At 42.2% G+C, this 13,711-nt stretch overlaps 3 protein-coding genes across 7 annotated transcripts in view; 2 read left to right on the forward strand and 1 right to left on the reverse strand.

Moving 5' to 3' along the window:
* Nucleotides 1–2,525, forward strand: part of tal1 (T-cell acute lymphocytic leukemia 1) — a 5,265-nt gene extending 2,740 nt beyond the window's left edge. For all 4 annotated transcript variants that reach the window (XM_014333011.2, XM_014333015.2, XM_042218900.1 and 1 more), the window contains exon 4: nt 869–2,525. In XM_014333011.2, coding sequence (XP_014188497.1) covers nt 869–1,398 — 530 coding nt within the window. In that variant the 3' untranslated portion in view covers nt 1,399–2,525. The remainder of the gene's footprint in view (nt 1–868) is intronic.
* A 4,361-nt stretch (nt 2,526–6,886) lies between these two features.
* Nucleotides 6,887–9,297, reverse strand: otol1a (otolin 1a). Of its 2 annotated transcripts, none has more exons than XM_042218874.1 (5): nt 9,200–9,297; nt 8,656–9,116; nt 8,461–8,550; nt 8,242–8,313; nt 6,887–8,095 (listed from the first exon to the last, which is right to left on the reverse strand). In XM_042218874.1, the coding sequence occupies exons 2-5, from the start codon at nt 9,092–9,094 to the stop codon at nt 7,218–7,220; spliced, it is 1,479 nt and encodes a 492-aa protein (XP_042074808.1). In that variant the 5' UTR covers nt 9,095–9,116; nt 9,200–9,297; the 3' UTR covers nt 6,887–7,217. The 2 variants fall into 2 exon arrangements, with proteins under 2 accessions (XP_042074808.1, XP_005912876.1); XM_005912814.2 differs by having other exon boundaries at nt 8,638–9,116.
* Nucleotides 9,298–12,408: 3,111 nt separating this feature from the next.
* The window catches only part of ppm1la (protein phosphatase, Mg2+/Mn2+ dependent, 1La), a 9,689-nt gene continuing 8,386 nt past the window's right edge, over nt 12,409–13,711 (forward strand). Inside the window, exon 1 of the mRNA XM_005912815.3 lies at nt 12,409–13,329. Coding sequence (XP_005912877.1) covers nt 12,931–13,329 — 399 coding nt within the window. The 5' untranslated portion in view covers nt 12,409–12,930. The remainder of the gene's footprint in view (nt 13,330–13,711) is intronic.

Raw genomic sequence — 13,711 nt, forward strand, 5'->3', positions numbered from 1 at the left:
CCCAAACGTCCCTTCTCCATCACCATTGTCATTCATTCACTGACATGGAGCTATACCGTACCTAATCTGAGTCTCGCAGAAGATGCCTTGCCAAAGGAAAATTCAGAAAGGGCTTCACCAATGAAGAATAAATGCATCATAATTCACGGGGCTAAATAAATGCTAATCTGAATGTCAAATACATGTACCTGCATGCCATTAAAGTAAACCCTTTTCAGGCGGATTTGGGGTTTATTTCATTTGAAACATCCTTTCCACTGCTGCCCACTCACTGCCATGTACAGGGGTGGAGGATGGGGGTGCTCCTGCCTCCATGCCAAGGTTTTACTGCAGAGTGGGCTGAAGGATTAAGATAGACTGGGTGTGTTCCAAGGGCAACAATAGCTTAGAAGACACCATTGTTGAAGGGTGAGAGGATGTGACTACCTGCAGTGAAGCATTTTACTATGACTAACTAAATAAAAAATATTTAGAATGTCAAATAGGGAGCACACATGCTCCCTGACAACCTTTAAGGAGATTGGCATGCCACACCAACCATTTCACTTGTATCACATATGGCACACATCTGATCCATCAGCTAAAAAAAATCTGTGGCCATATGCGGAGGACAATTTTAAAAGTTACTGCTTTAGAATTTGTTGAAGTTTGTTATTTTCATCCTGTACTTTCTCGCAAATAAATGTTGTGCATCTCCTGCTGCTTCTTCTCCCACTCTTACTTTTGCGCTTCTGTTGATTTATTGTTTTACAAACCATATTTTCTGCTTCAGCTCTGCATTTCATTGGTTTTTTTGCAAATGTGTTGGTGCCTTGTCTCCTTACTCTGCCCTTTTCTTGTCTTTTTCTCCTTCTTTCCATTCTGCTAGCTGGCCAGCCAAAGATTGTACGTCGCATCTTCACAAACAGTCGTGAACGTTGGCGGCAGCAGAATGTAAATGGGGCATTTGCAGAGCTTCGTAAACTCATTCCCACCCACCCTCCTGACAAGAAGCTGAGTAAAAACGAGATACTGCGGCTCGCTATGAAGTACATCAGTTTCCTCTCCAACCTCCTCGAGGATCAGGATGGTGGGAGGAATGTTGGCAGCACAACTGATGGGGACACAGGGCTGTTGGTTGGGGTTGCCGCCCACGAGGGGGGCCCTCAGGGTGAACCGCACCAGGACACAGTAGTGGGCTTAGCCAGGGATGATCTTTTGGAGACAATGTCGCCAGGCTCCAGCTGCGGAAGCCTACCTGATGGCGATGCTGAAGGCAGTCCTGAAAGCTTCATGGAGGACCAGGACTCGCCTCCAGCTCCAAGGACTCTAGCAACATCTCGCGGACCCCCACTTCATCTAGCTACTAGGGATCTGCGGCGCAATGGACGCCCGTTAGATAACTCCAGTCGCCGATGATGCTGACGCCAACAAACAACAACACAGCACCTGAGAGTGAAATGGAGGAACTAAAAAAAAGAAAAAAGAGGCGGACACACTCAGACCCTGTAATTTTTGAGTCATCAGTGTAGAAAGGAGAATTAAGCTCCGCATATTGAGATAGTGCTGTCCAAAATGGACGACGAGCGTGTTCTCGTCTCCACGCTGAACAGTTTGATGAATTTAAGACTTGTAAATTCTGCATGTCTCATGTCTTTGATAGACCTGCGGATTTCAGTGCTTTGAAAGCGCCAAAGACTGGATATCCTTACACATTAGAAACACCCCAATATATGAAAGAAAGAGCAAAGAAACAAAAACTAATAATAATCAGGCAATCGTCACTCAAACGACAAGCGTTTTATTCAGAGGATCAATGTTTCACTGATGACACTATTAATTACAATATGATGCCACTGGAATTGATCCACCTTGCTTGCACGGCGCCGAAAGTAACAAGCACACCAGGAGATTTATCCTCGACAAGTTCGGTGTTTTAATTTAAAGACACAAAGGAAAATTTGCCTCACTCTGAGGCCATAAAAACACTGAGTGGACCCTAATTGTACCCATGCGATTCGTATGCATTGTAAATAGCATATATATTTCCACTGCACAATGTAATAATAGTGACTCAAATTCAAGTCATGTGGATTAAGATGTACCATAGTGTGTTTGTCAGTGGGTTTACTAGCAAAATTGTCTTTTAGGAGACAGGATGACAAGAAGGAGGAGAAATTAGATGAACTAAAAAAAAAAAGGAAAGAAAAAAGAAGTAAAGCAAGCGACTGAACGTATAAGTACATCAATTGTGGTACAATTGACTTCTGTTACACTTTGGTGATGAGAAAATGTCACCAAATCTGTCAGCAGACAGCAGAAAACAATCACACTGCCTGGAATGAATATATCTATTTGAAATTGCTGTGGAGGTACAAGACATGCAGTGTACAAAGTGTGGGTCAAATGAAATCACGACATGACTCATGCAGTCCTTTTTTATATGAATGTTGCAGTGTTTTGTTTTGTTTGTTTGGGTTTTTTTTAAACTGTAAATCAGTTGTAGTTTAGTAAGGTACACAAATAAATCCCTTCATTGCCATATTCTACACTTACATGTACAGACGACACATTAAAACACACGCGCACACACACACACACGCACAAAGTTGCACATCTATGACCTAAGAGTATATGAAAATGACTTACACTGATTTCCCGGAGATGGGCTGTGTCACCACATCTTGGTGTTGACCACTGATAGCTTACTGTTGATATGCATACGATACTGCTTTATGTAATTGTTCTTATTTTGTACACTTTTGTACAGGTGTGGTTTCAGATTCTCTCCGCTAGTATTTTGAGTGCAATTCATTGAAGAAAAAGGAAACAAAAACACAATAATCAGAATTAAAGATGAATTAATATGACATTACTATTATTGTCATGTCAAATTTAAACATCTTGCAAAACTAATGTTAATGCAAATTCTTCTAAGCACAGCAGTCGTATACTGAAGCGGTCTCAGATCGTGACAGCCATCCGGGAAGCCGATTCTAACCTTAACAGCAGTTCCAGCTTCTCCAACCTTAACCCTGACTCTCCTTTGAAACTTGTCTTCATTTTAGAAGTTAATGATGCACTTAATGGAGATGTGCCTTTTGTTCTCTTAAGGAAAGGAAATGCCAATAATCTGAGTGTATAAACAGATTTAGGGCCCCGCAACGTGACTAATATCTGGATCGCACACACGTGCAAACAGACACACGCACACCATCACCACACAGTGTTAATATCATAAGAACACCAGCAGTTTTCTGATAAAGACACTTATGTATTGCTCACTGTTGTTGCTTTTTCAGCAGGACCTAGTAGCCTATATTGGTACCTTTGGTAACTATGGTATTTTATGAATTGCAGTAAAGGGACATTGTACGTTTGGTAATGACATATTTGTTGTATTATAGCTGTATCTATAAATATATCCAATGTTAAATTGATGAATTTTATATTAAAAAAATGAATAAAACAAACAGAGGGAAAGTCTTGTATATTTGATCTCACTCAAACACGCTGTGGGTCGACTGCAGTGCATTTCAAGTCAGCTGAGTTCATACGGTAGTCTTGTGGCCCTTCTCATACTATGTGAAATATTTTCCAAATTTTACACCATATTGAAGAGTTGCATAATCTCAGTGATTAATTCCTATAATGACATTCCTCGCAGCTGTTTCCCACCATATCTGCTTGGTTTATAGCTAAAGCCAGCCCTCCTCAGAGAAACTCCTCCAATGAATGCTGGAATCCTCTCTTCCTCCCACCAAGTGACAACTTCCTGTGGAGGTTAACATGGCTCGGTGACCTTCAGGATATCCTGCCATTGTGAAAGTGGTTTTGACAACCTCCACTGCATTCGTTTGTCTGCTGCTGTGTCTGTACACACTGTGAAACAGCCACACTGATCAAGACTCCACCGCCCATAAATTCTTTACTTATTGAAGTTATGCTCCCCAGCCTGTGTTCATTAATAAAAAAAAATTAGCTTTGTAGGTGTAGCTTAAGCACTTTTTTCCCCCCAAGGATTCTTCCCTATATCCCATAAGTTTTCACAGAGGACTGTGCCACCACTGCTACAAAAGAATCAGCACTTAGACATTTCTGAAAGCTATAATTGCTTCCAGAGAGCATCAGAGACATCCAGGTGTTTGGAGACCTCTCCCGCGCTGTGCTCTGGCTGTGCTGGGACTCTGCGGAGGGGTTCTCTGGGTTAGTGCCTGCCAAACATTTACCTGCTCCAGTGTTCCTAACTCTCCAAAAAGACACAGACTCACAAATGAGAGGGATACAGGGAGTGTACAGGGATTGAAAGAGAGCGAATGAGAGGAAGATTGTTGCGGGTGTGTGTGCATGTGTTTGTGAGAGCAGCGTTGTGTGTATGCGTATGCCCACTGCATGGATCTGTGTGTGTGTGAGAGAGAGAGAGCTGGTGTGTGTGTGTGTGTGTGTTTATCAGCTCAGTGCAGATGGGTGGCAGAGTGGCTCTTGCTGCCAAATGATTCAGTATGCTAATGAGTTGTTATCTGTAGTGCTGCAGGAACAATATACTGTCTTTCTCACAGTGGGAATCCAGCCTGTTGGGAGCAGATTACACTGCACACACCGCCAAGGTAGTTATTTATATTTTCACACAGAGTAGTAGGAAAATACATAAATGCAAACACACACACACACGCACACTTATGCACACATATCCGCAGATAGGCCTATAAACAAACAAGCAAAATAACATTTAACAAACGCACACACACCACCATCAACATGAACAGCAGCATGAATAAGGTGGAACTTTGACAGAAATATACATCCTTCACCAGTAGATGGAGATGTTATTCTGGGCTTTCCTCTTTAACAGGTTTCCCTTCAATATTCCTCATAAAAGTAAATTAATTCATAATATTCCAGTCAATCTTCCAATCAATAAAGCTTTTCCAGTTGAGAGATATTTCTACCTTCACCACTTCCTGTCTGAAGGTTCCTATACAGGGAACAGGCTGTTGCTGAGCACGCCTAATACTACTTAAACGAAAGCAGCTATTGTTTGTACTTCATTTCTGTCACATCCAATTTGATGGAGTTGCACTGGAGACTATTTTTATCAAGTTTGATAGCATCAGCATCAGTGACTCCTTATTATAAAGCTGTCATTTACTCTTTAATTCACTGTTATAATTAGGTAGAAAGAAAAAAACATGTCAGTTTAACTCGAGTTCTTCAAATGTCACTCTGGTAAGGATAAGGAGATTTCCAAACTAGGTCTAAAGTTCTTAGTAATTCTAAGGTTCTTCATTTTGGCCAAACATTAATGTTTCTTGATTGCTAACCAAGTCTGGTGGTGTTTGATCAGGATGAAATTAAAAGAAAATTTAAAAAAAAAAAGAGCGGGGAAAGTTTTGGTGTTGAAAATTCTAACTTTGTCTGAACAATTTAATTGTTTTTTTGTATTTAAATGTTGTTTGAATAATCACTGGTGATCAGCTACATAAATACTACATAATTTTTTTCAAAGTTTTCACAATTGTATTTACAGTTGTATTTAAATTGCAGTGTGGATGATAGACCTGAAAAAGAAAAACATTACCTGCCTCCTAAATCTTTTCATGAAAGACACCAGAGTATAAAAATGCTGCCTTAAAATTCGGACATCAGTGTAAATAGAAATCCTCTGTGTCTGCTATGATACAGTGTTTTTGATTATAGTAACTGTTTATCTTCCTACAGGCAGCAGTCTTGGTTGAGTGTACAACCTGAAATATAAATCCCCCTCAGGCAACACATGTTCTCCAGAGTAAATCAAAGTGTTACGCAGATTTGTAAATGAATACACACACTAAGTACTTTTTTTATTAAATTGCATTGAAGAGTGAAAATACACTTCTCAGGTATATGTCCAATTTTAAAGCTTTGTTGTTATTTAAGACTCCAAGTGGGAGAAAGCCCTGAAGAATATATTTATTTAATAGTTTTTATAAATTAAAAGGATTTAAATCTCATTTATTTGTCTCACTCCCAATGAAATGTTGATACTTAGATACACTGATCACTAATCTGAGGATACATTTCTGTAAAAATTGTTGCACAAGTTACATTATTAGTATCTAAAACTTCATCTTGCTTATACATTTTGTTGTATGTGTAAGTGTATCATATGTGCTTAGAAAAATATGTGACTGTGCCTAATTACAACCTTGCATAAAGAAAAGCTTTAAAACCAGCTAATGCAGCTCCCCTGCCTCCTACATTTAACGAACATGTCACAACATAAAAAGTCTCAGAGCATCTCGGTGTGGCTGAGTGTATACCGAATGTACTGAATGTAATTTATCTTCAGAATGAATTGCTGCTGTATAAAAGTAAGTGAGTTATTATCGGCTATAATCTGGTGAGAGGTCCTGACTCTTTAACGTCTAATGAGATATAGTATTTGTAAAAGTCTATTCTATTCTATTTTTCATTGTGCAGTGTGGGAGCATTAGAGTATAATTTATGGTGCAGCTTGATCTACTGCAGAGGGTTATCATCTCTGCTCAGGACTAAGGTGTATGACGTTATGGGGGTGTAATATCAATTATATATGTGTACATACATGTATATATAATGTGGTTTTTAAATCATATTACTTTCTGCGTTCCAGTGAATCATCCGGACTTGCCTTTTTCTCCTTGTCGTATATCGTTGCCGTAGTGTGCAGTTTTTTCAATAACATCACGACAGAGGTATCACTTTCAATCTTTACCTGAAATATTTATGGGACCATTATGTTTTTCTAGCCTACTGTCTTTGTGTATTAATCTCCAGAGCTTCTGTCCAAAAATTGAACACCTTGCGCCCTCTAGTGGGAAACAAATGCAATACGTCATTTATTTAAATTATGTCCAAGTAATACAAATGGTTCACTGGCGTTGAGCTTTTCCCTTCTCTTTGCAATGGCAAATAGCTTTTAAATGAGTGTATAAGCTGTTTCTGTGTAAATACAACCCAAGGGTCATCAGTTTCAAGCAGAGTCAATTTTAATGCAGTGTTACAAAGAGCTGAAATGTTGCATACAGAAGATTAATTGGGCCTCACCCGTCTCCAGGTACAGCAAGGCAAGTAAAGCATTTGGTTTGATTAGCATGGGAGCTAGCAGATACTGAGCAGCAGTGCTTAGCTGAATCACATTAAAATGACAGAGTAGTGCAAAAGGCTGAAAGTTGCAGAGTCTGCGAGGGGCTCAAATCAGAGCTCAGTCAAGGATGCATTCAGAGGTTTGTCAGCTCAGTAGGTTTGGTCTTTATGTCTGGGTAAAGTAAGAAGCCAGAGAACGTGCTGTCATCTTCACTGCTGGAGTAAACTCCATTCCAGTCTCTCAGTGTCTCCAGCCACACCTGGTCACCTTCGTTCAGCTGCAACAGCGCGAGATTAGATGCCTGATCGATGTCTTGGCCATACAGAGAGTCTCTTGTCCGTAGCTTCCGCATTCCATTAACCACCAGGGCTGCACGCACAGGCCGGTTGCGCACAGTGATGTGATAGCTGAATAGGTAGACCCCGGGGTATGTGACGTTGAACTTATTGAGTGCCGGGTCCCAGTGTCCTTCCCCATTGTAAAACACCTTATCAAACTTCACAGGCAGGCCTGGCGGAGGGAAGGAGCGGCTGGGGAACAAACCTACACTGAAAGCAGATCGAACCTGAACGGCACTCTGACCCGGAGGTCCTTTGGGACCCCGAGGCCCACGAGGACCTTTAGGCCCCTTCTCTCCCCTCAACCCTGCCAGTCCCCTCCCACCTGGGAGGCCTCTAGGTCCAGTATCACCCTTCCCTCCTGGAGGCCCTGGCTCCCCCCGTTCTCCCTGTGCACCGTCAGCTCCATTCAGTCCTGGGGGGCCCATCTCACCTCTTAGACCTGGGGGTCCATGATCACCTTTCTCTCCTTTCTCACCTGGCAAACACTCACTCGGCTGCCCTTGTTCACCTTTCTGACCCTTTGACCCAGGAATCCCTGGGGGCCCCATCAGCCCCTCTGGGCCAGGGATGCCTTTAGTCCCATTCAGGCCAGGCTCTCCTCTTTCTCCTGGGTCCCCTTTTAGACCAGGGAAGCCACGTTCACCTTTCTCTCCTTTGGGGCCTGGATCACCTGTGTGTGGAGGGTTTAGGTTTATTTAGGAAGAAAGGTTTGAATGAAAATATGTTATTATGTACCTCAATGCACTTTGAGAAACAATAACTATAAATCATGACTTTTGCACATGTGTAGCCAGGTTCTTACAGGAAACTACACACCCTTTTCTCCAGGTTTTCCTGGCATACCAGGGGTACCAGGTAGACCTGTAGGTCCTGGATCACCTTTTTCACCTGCAGCAGTTTTGATAAATAAAGCGTAGAAAATGACATCCAAAAAGTACTTATACAAAACAGCGTTTCGCACAAAAGGAGAGAGAGACACAGAGAGAGAAACCCTTAGACATTCAAGAACTCTCCTGCTGTCAAGCCTCGTTGTACCTATGTCGCCATTGAGTCCATTGGCTCCAGGTAATCCTGCTGGTCCGGGAGGTCCTCTGGGCCCTGTTTCTCCCTTCTCTCCTGGCAACCCTGACAACACACGCGAGTAAAAAGAATAAAATCTTTGACTTAAACTGTAATTTCCCTTACAATAAAAAAAGTTAAAATCTGTCTCACCTGGAATGCCCTTCTCACCTGGTGGCCCCGTTGGCCCTCTTTCTCCCATAGGCCCTACGGGACCTTTTTCTGGTGGACAGCACTCACAGAAGTTGAAGAAGCATTCGTTGTAGTCAAGGGTAAAGTTTGAAAGGATGTTCCCAGGGGGCACTATAGCATCAGTGTGAAATTCAGTGGGGTATGTGTCAATGGAGTATGTCGTGCTATCTGTAGAGGGCAGGGAATATGCATCCATCATAATGTCAGTTGTTTCTTCAGTGTTCAGGCTGCTTGTAGGGGATGGGGTCGTTGTCGTGGTTCGTCCAAATCGTCCACCTCCATCACCGCTGGCGCCAGCTCGAGGTGGCTTCTTGGTGCTCTGGGGTTTGGGCCAGCGTGTGGTTCTGGCACCAGCTGCCAGCATGGCCATGAGGGCCATGCAGAGAGTGGTCAGCACAACAGCCCGAAGGGGTGGCATATTGACGGCTGGGCACAATAATCTAATGGAAGAATTCAGGCAAAACGGGTGAAGCGCTGATCATTTATCTTGCATCACAGACAAATAGCACAGAGGGCATCTTACCTGTTGATGACACTTGATTCTTCACTCCGTCCCTCAGAACAAGTGGTCGGTGCAGTTTTTCTTCCTTCCTTTTATTGCCCTGGTTCTTCAGCTTATGTACCTCTAAGCCAATGACAGAACAAGGGACAGAAAACTCTGGGGTTATTGGGTGGCAGGTGGGCTGGCAGCAACAGATTACATGACTCCTGAGGGATGCGAACTAAAGCAGATTGTTGTACAAGGCAAGAGTTTATGTCTTTGTGATATTGGATATGAATCCAGGGCCCAGGAGTGTGCAACCTGCCTAGGTGTTGCTCACACACATGCTTGCTTTGTACAGAAACAGGAGACAATATAAAGTTACAAAGACAGATACACAGTCAAAGAACATGCCTGCATACACTGACTGTTTATACACAAAAACATACACATTGTTGGTAATGAATACCGTTTCATATGAGAGTTACCAAGTGCAGTACCAAGTGAGAGTTGTCAACTCACTACACCATTTGGCAGCACCTCAAAGCAAACAGATCACCAGATACAGTGGGACAAGGATCAGTGTCCTAAAACAGGCACCAGTAATCTAACTAGTCATCTCCTTGATCTAAAAGTAAACCCAGTAAATCAAGTACACCTCACGGAAACCTGGCACCAGTGAACCGAGCTTCACATCTCTCGAAAGTTGTGCTGGATGTCATTTCAGTTTCTGAAATGAACTCATGAGAGATTTGGATATTTAGAAATAGTTGATCAGTGAGGACTTTCCCAGTAAAGTAAAATAATAAATTAAATGAATAAATAAAAAGGAGGAGGTCATTAGTAGACATCCTGGCAAATTTTATGACTTCACCACAAAAATTGTTATTTTATATGAAATAATTTGCTGTAAGATTGAAACAAAAGCACAACTAGGGGGTTAGGTCTGATTACCTTAAGCATGCTCCTTAATCTGAAAAGAAAAAAATTGCTTCCAAGCAGCCAGACTATCTCGTAATGTTTTAAAATGATCTTGAGCAATAATTCTCTCAGCTTTCTGAAGGTTTTTCAAACTTTTTCTTTGGACATTGGCTGCTTTTACACTAATTTACAGTGCAGTCCTTGAACTCTACTATTTTAGCCACCTTACACTGACCTTTGAATCGCTCAAGCATAAGAAAGGCACCTAACTTAAGGGATGAGCCGGTGTTGTGTGTCTATATAATAAAAGTTTGTTACCAGCAGCCTGTCACAAAAACACATAATGTGTTCCCATTTCTTTAGTTGAATCTACACAAAATGCCAAAGACAACACAGTTTGAAGGCCTAACATATTTCAAATTGTTTTAAGAAGGAAGGCTTCCTGAACTCAGAACACTCCCATTTTAGATGGTCTTTGGAAGGAATACATGTACACTAAGATATCCAAAAACTTTAAGGCACTTTCATATGGAAATTATATAAGTTTATTCTCAAAGTATTGTTGTATTTAACCTAAAGCTCATTGCAATTGTTGCTTAAATGTAGTACAAAGTGTGACATTTGTTGATTCTGCTTCACAAAATGAGTTTACTATAAACCATTTTAATTTTAAAACCTCATTTTTAATCTTTAGGCCAGTGTCCCAGCTGCAAAGTGTTTTTTTACATTGATAGAATAAAAAGATGGTTGTATAGGTTAGCAGAACACGAATATGCCATACGCACAGGTAACATTATTTACCCCATGGCTAAGCACTACCTGGACTTTCATAACAATAATCCTTCTACACTAAAAGGGGCTTGAATTAACCACATTATTCTTTCAGTACGGAGAGGTACTAGACAAAGAAGTCTTAACCAAAATGAACCTTTTTGGATTTGTAAAATACAGGCCACTAAAAACTGTCCCTTTGAAGATGCATATATGTTATCATTAGTTGATTTCACTGTTGTCTTTTCTTTTGTCTGACTTGGATTGAATTTGAGCTCTTGCATCTGCCAGGTTACTGAGGACTCCTCCTATTGTTGAAGATTTACTGGTGGAATTTTCCACTCTCACCCTGAGTGGAAGTTTTCTACTTCTGGAACACCACATATCGAAGACCCCTTAGGGAGCAGAGATTCAGTGTGTTCATGGACCGTGTTTTCACCCAGATGAAGGCCCGTTTGCTGAAGAAATATAACCAAGATAAAGAATAAAGGCACTTGATGGTGTCAGACTGAGCGGAGGTCTTCCTGAGCTCCCGCCGCCACTGAGCATATCCTGCTTTATTATCTATACGTTCTGTACAACCTTGAGGGATAAAAACTTTAAACAAGAGTCTGTTAAAATGGTGATCTGAGACATGCATCGGGCCCTGCAGTTGATCCATCTACTGTTCATCAAAGCCTGATCAGAAATAGTCTCAGTGGTAGTTGTCAAGAAGGCATTCTTAAGGAGAGGAAATAGGGGGGAAAGGATGAGGTATGCAAATAACACAAGATCTGGACTGACATTTGGTGCCAATAGGTCTAATTGAGTGATTAATCCAAATTTAAAGCTTTTAATTGGTATGATTTCTCTGCCTGGAATTGTCCCTTTACAACTTTATGTGCCCCCCCCCCTCCCCCCTCCATCATTTGACTCCAAGAATGTAAATTATAGAATTAGCAGTGAGTGTTATACCTTAAACTGCCACCAGGAGGTGGCATTTTTCAACCACTGCTGTAAAACATAAAGACATCACCTCCCATTAGTTTAGGGCCAAAAGCTGCCTGCTTTGAAACGACCACATAATTTTATCTACTTTTAAATACTGTTGCATGAGTATTGGGACTAATTTATGTCTGTTTTCTATTCTGCTGCATTTTTATCTTGGGCCTCGTTAAATGTTCTCCATAACAGTCAGCAGCCCCATAAAACATCACATCATCACACAGTATTTTAAGTCATACGAAGTGAAAATGCCGCTATCTAGATTATGACTGTGATGTGTTACACTAGATGACCTCATCATCCGATTCCGCAGTCACCACCATTCGTCCAGCGTTCTGCTTGCGCATGGTCTGAGTTTGCGGCTGCGCAGTCTCGTCAGTGCCGACTGCATTTGAGGAACAAGTGGACGTGAAGTTTCTCGCTGTGAATAAACCGTTTCCGCTGGTCTTTCAACATAAAGCACCTGATTTGGCCGCATTGCTCGCAGCTCCTGCCTCTTCTACTATTTTACTTCGTTAAACACACATTCGGATTTCCGATATTGTTCGCGCTCCCTGTTGGTGGTTTGACAGTTCTTAAGTAGGAAGGTGTATGTGTGTGTGTGTGTGTGTATGTGAAATGTGTTGTTGATGCGGAGACTGAATCGGCACATATCTGACAGTAGGAACGGGGTCAGCGGTGAAAAAGAAGGACATATTGCAGTCACTTCGTCCCCCTGGTGACTCCTATGTCTGTCAGCGTGGTGGGTCCAACCCAGAAAATCCGTCGTTTTACAATGGGTTGTGGGAGATCGGCTGAACTCGGAGAATCCTCTTGCAGCTGTTTAGAGAGCCGGGGATAGGACCAAGACGTTGTGTTGAACCAATGAGGGTGGCCTCCTCTCTTTTGTCCTCTGTTTTCGGCCGGGTGTCTGGCAGCCAAGCTGTGCACAGTGCGTAAATGCGCTCGGAGCAGGCAGACCGAGCTCCGAACAAATGCTTAAATCTTGTCTTTTTCTGACACAGTGGTAGTTAATCGATTTCTTCATAGTTCCGCTGAGCGGATGGAGTGAATTGTGCAGACGGGGGGAGAGACAGACCGCAGTTTGGTTGCGTGTGATGATAGGAGACACAATGACGCTCTTGTCTCTTTTGGGTCGGATCATGCGTTATTTTCTCCTCAGGCCGGAGACATTGTTTCTGTTATGCATAAGCCTGGCGCTGTGGAGTTATTTCTTCCACACGGACGAAGTCAAAACCATCGTCAAGTCCAGCCGGGATGCGGTGAAGATGGTGAAGGGGAAAGTGGCGGAGATGATGCAGAATGACCGGCTGGGAGGCCTCAGTGTCCTGGATGCAGAGTTCTCCAAAACCTGGGAGTTCAAGAATAACAACGTAGCCGTGTACTCCATACAAGGGAGGAGAGACCACATGGAGGATCGCTTCGAGGTGCTCACCGACATCACCAACAAGAGCCACCCGTCCATATTCGGGATATTTGATGGTCATGGTGGCGAGGTAAGCTGGAAGCAAGAGGTTACGAGGGCCCCTTTTATTTTATTTTATTTTTTAGCAGAACAGTGAATTTGGCAGGTAAAGAGAACGTGATGTATCTTAGAGTGCAGTTTTATTTAATGCTGCTACATTTATAGATATTAAAGTAAATTCTTAATTTAGCCTTGTTGAGTGGGTTAATTTGCTACCAATCAGGGTTTGAAATAACAAAAGTTAACGTTACAAACTTTCCACAAGGGTGGTAGAGAGCTCCCCCTCCCCACTCCGGCATTGTATTCCCTTGTTTGAACACCTCCACCACTGCCAATCAGGAAGGTGACTTGGATTTCATCACAAAGGGCTTTGTGTGTGTGTGTGTGTGTGTGTGTGTGTGTGTGTGTGTGTG

This window comes from Haplochromis burtoni, unplaced genomic scaffold (assembly GCF_018398535.1).
Source record: "Haplochromis burtoni strain Fernald_Lab_line unplaced genomic scaffold, NCSU_Asbu1 Contig_3, whole genome shotgun sequence".
Lineage (NCBI taxonomy): Eukaryota > Metazoa > Chordata > Actinopteri > Cichliformes > Cichlidae > Haplochromis > Haplochromis burtoni.

What these genes read in the sequence shown, in the direction of transcription:
- otol1a (XM_005912814.2), bottom strand. Translation starts at nt 9,094, where the DNA reads ATGCCACCCCTTCGGGCTGTTGTGCTGACCACTCTCTGCATGGCCCTC. An exon ending in TGGACTCAATGGCGACATAG is followed by an intron (nt 8,314 to 8,460) that starts GTACAACGAGGC and finishes AAACTGCTGCAG; the next exon opens with GTGAAAAAGGTGATCCAGGA. An exon ending in AGGAAAACCTGGAGAAAAGG is followed by an intron (nt 8,096 to 8,241) that starts GTGTGTAGTTTC and finishes CTCCACACACAG; the next exon opens with GTGATCCAGGCCCCAAAGGA.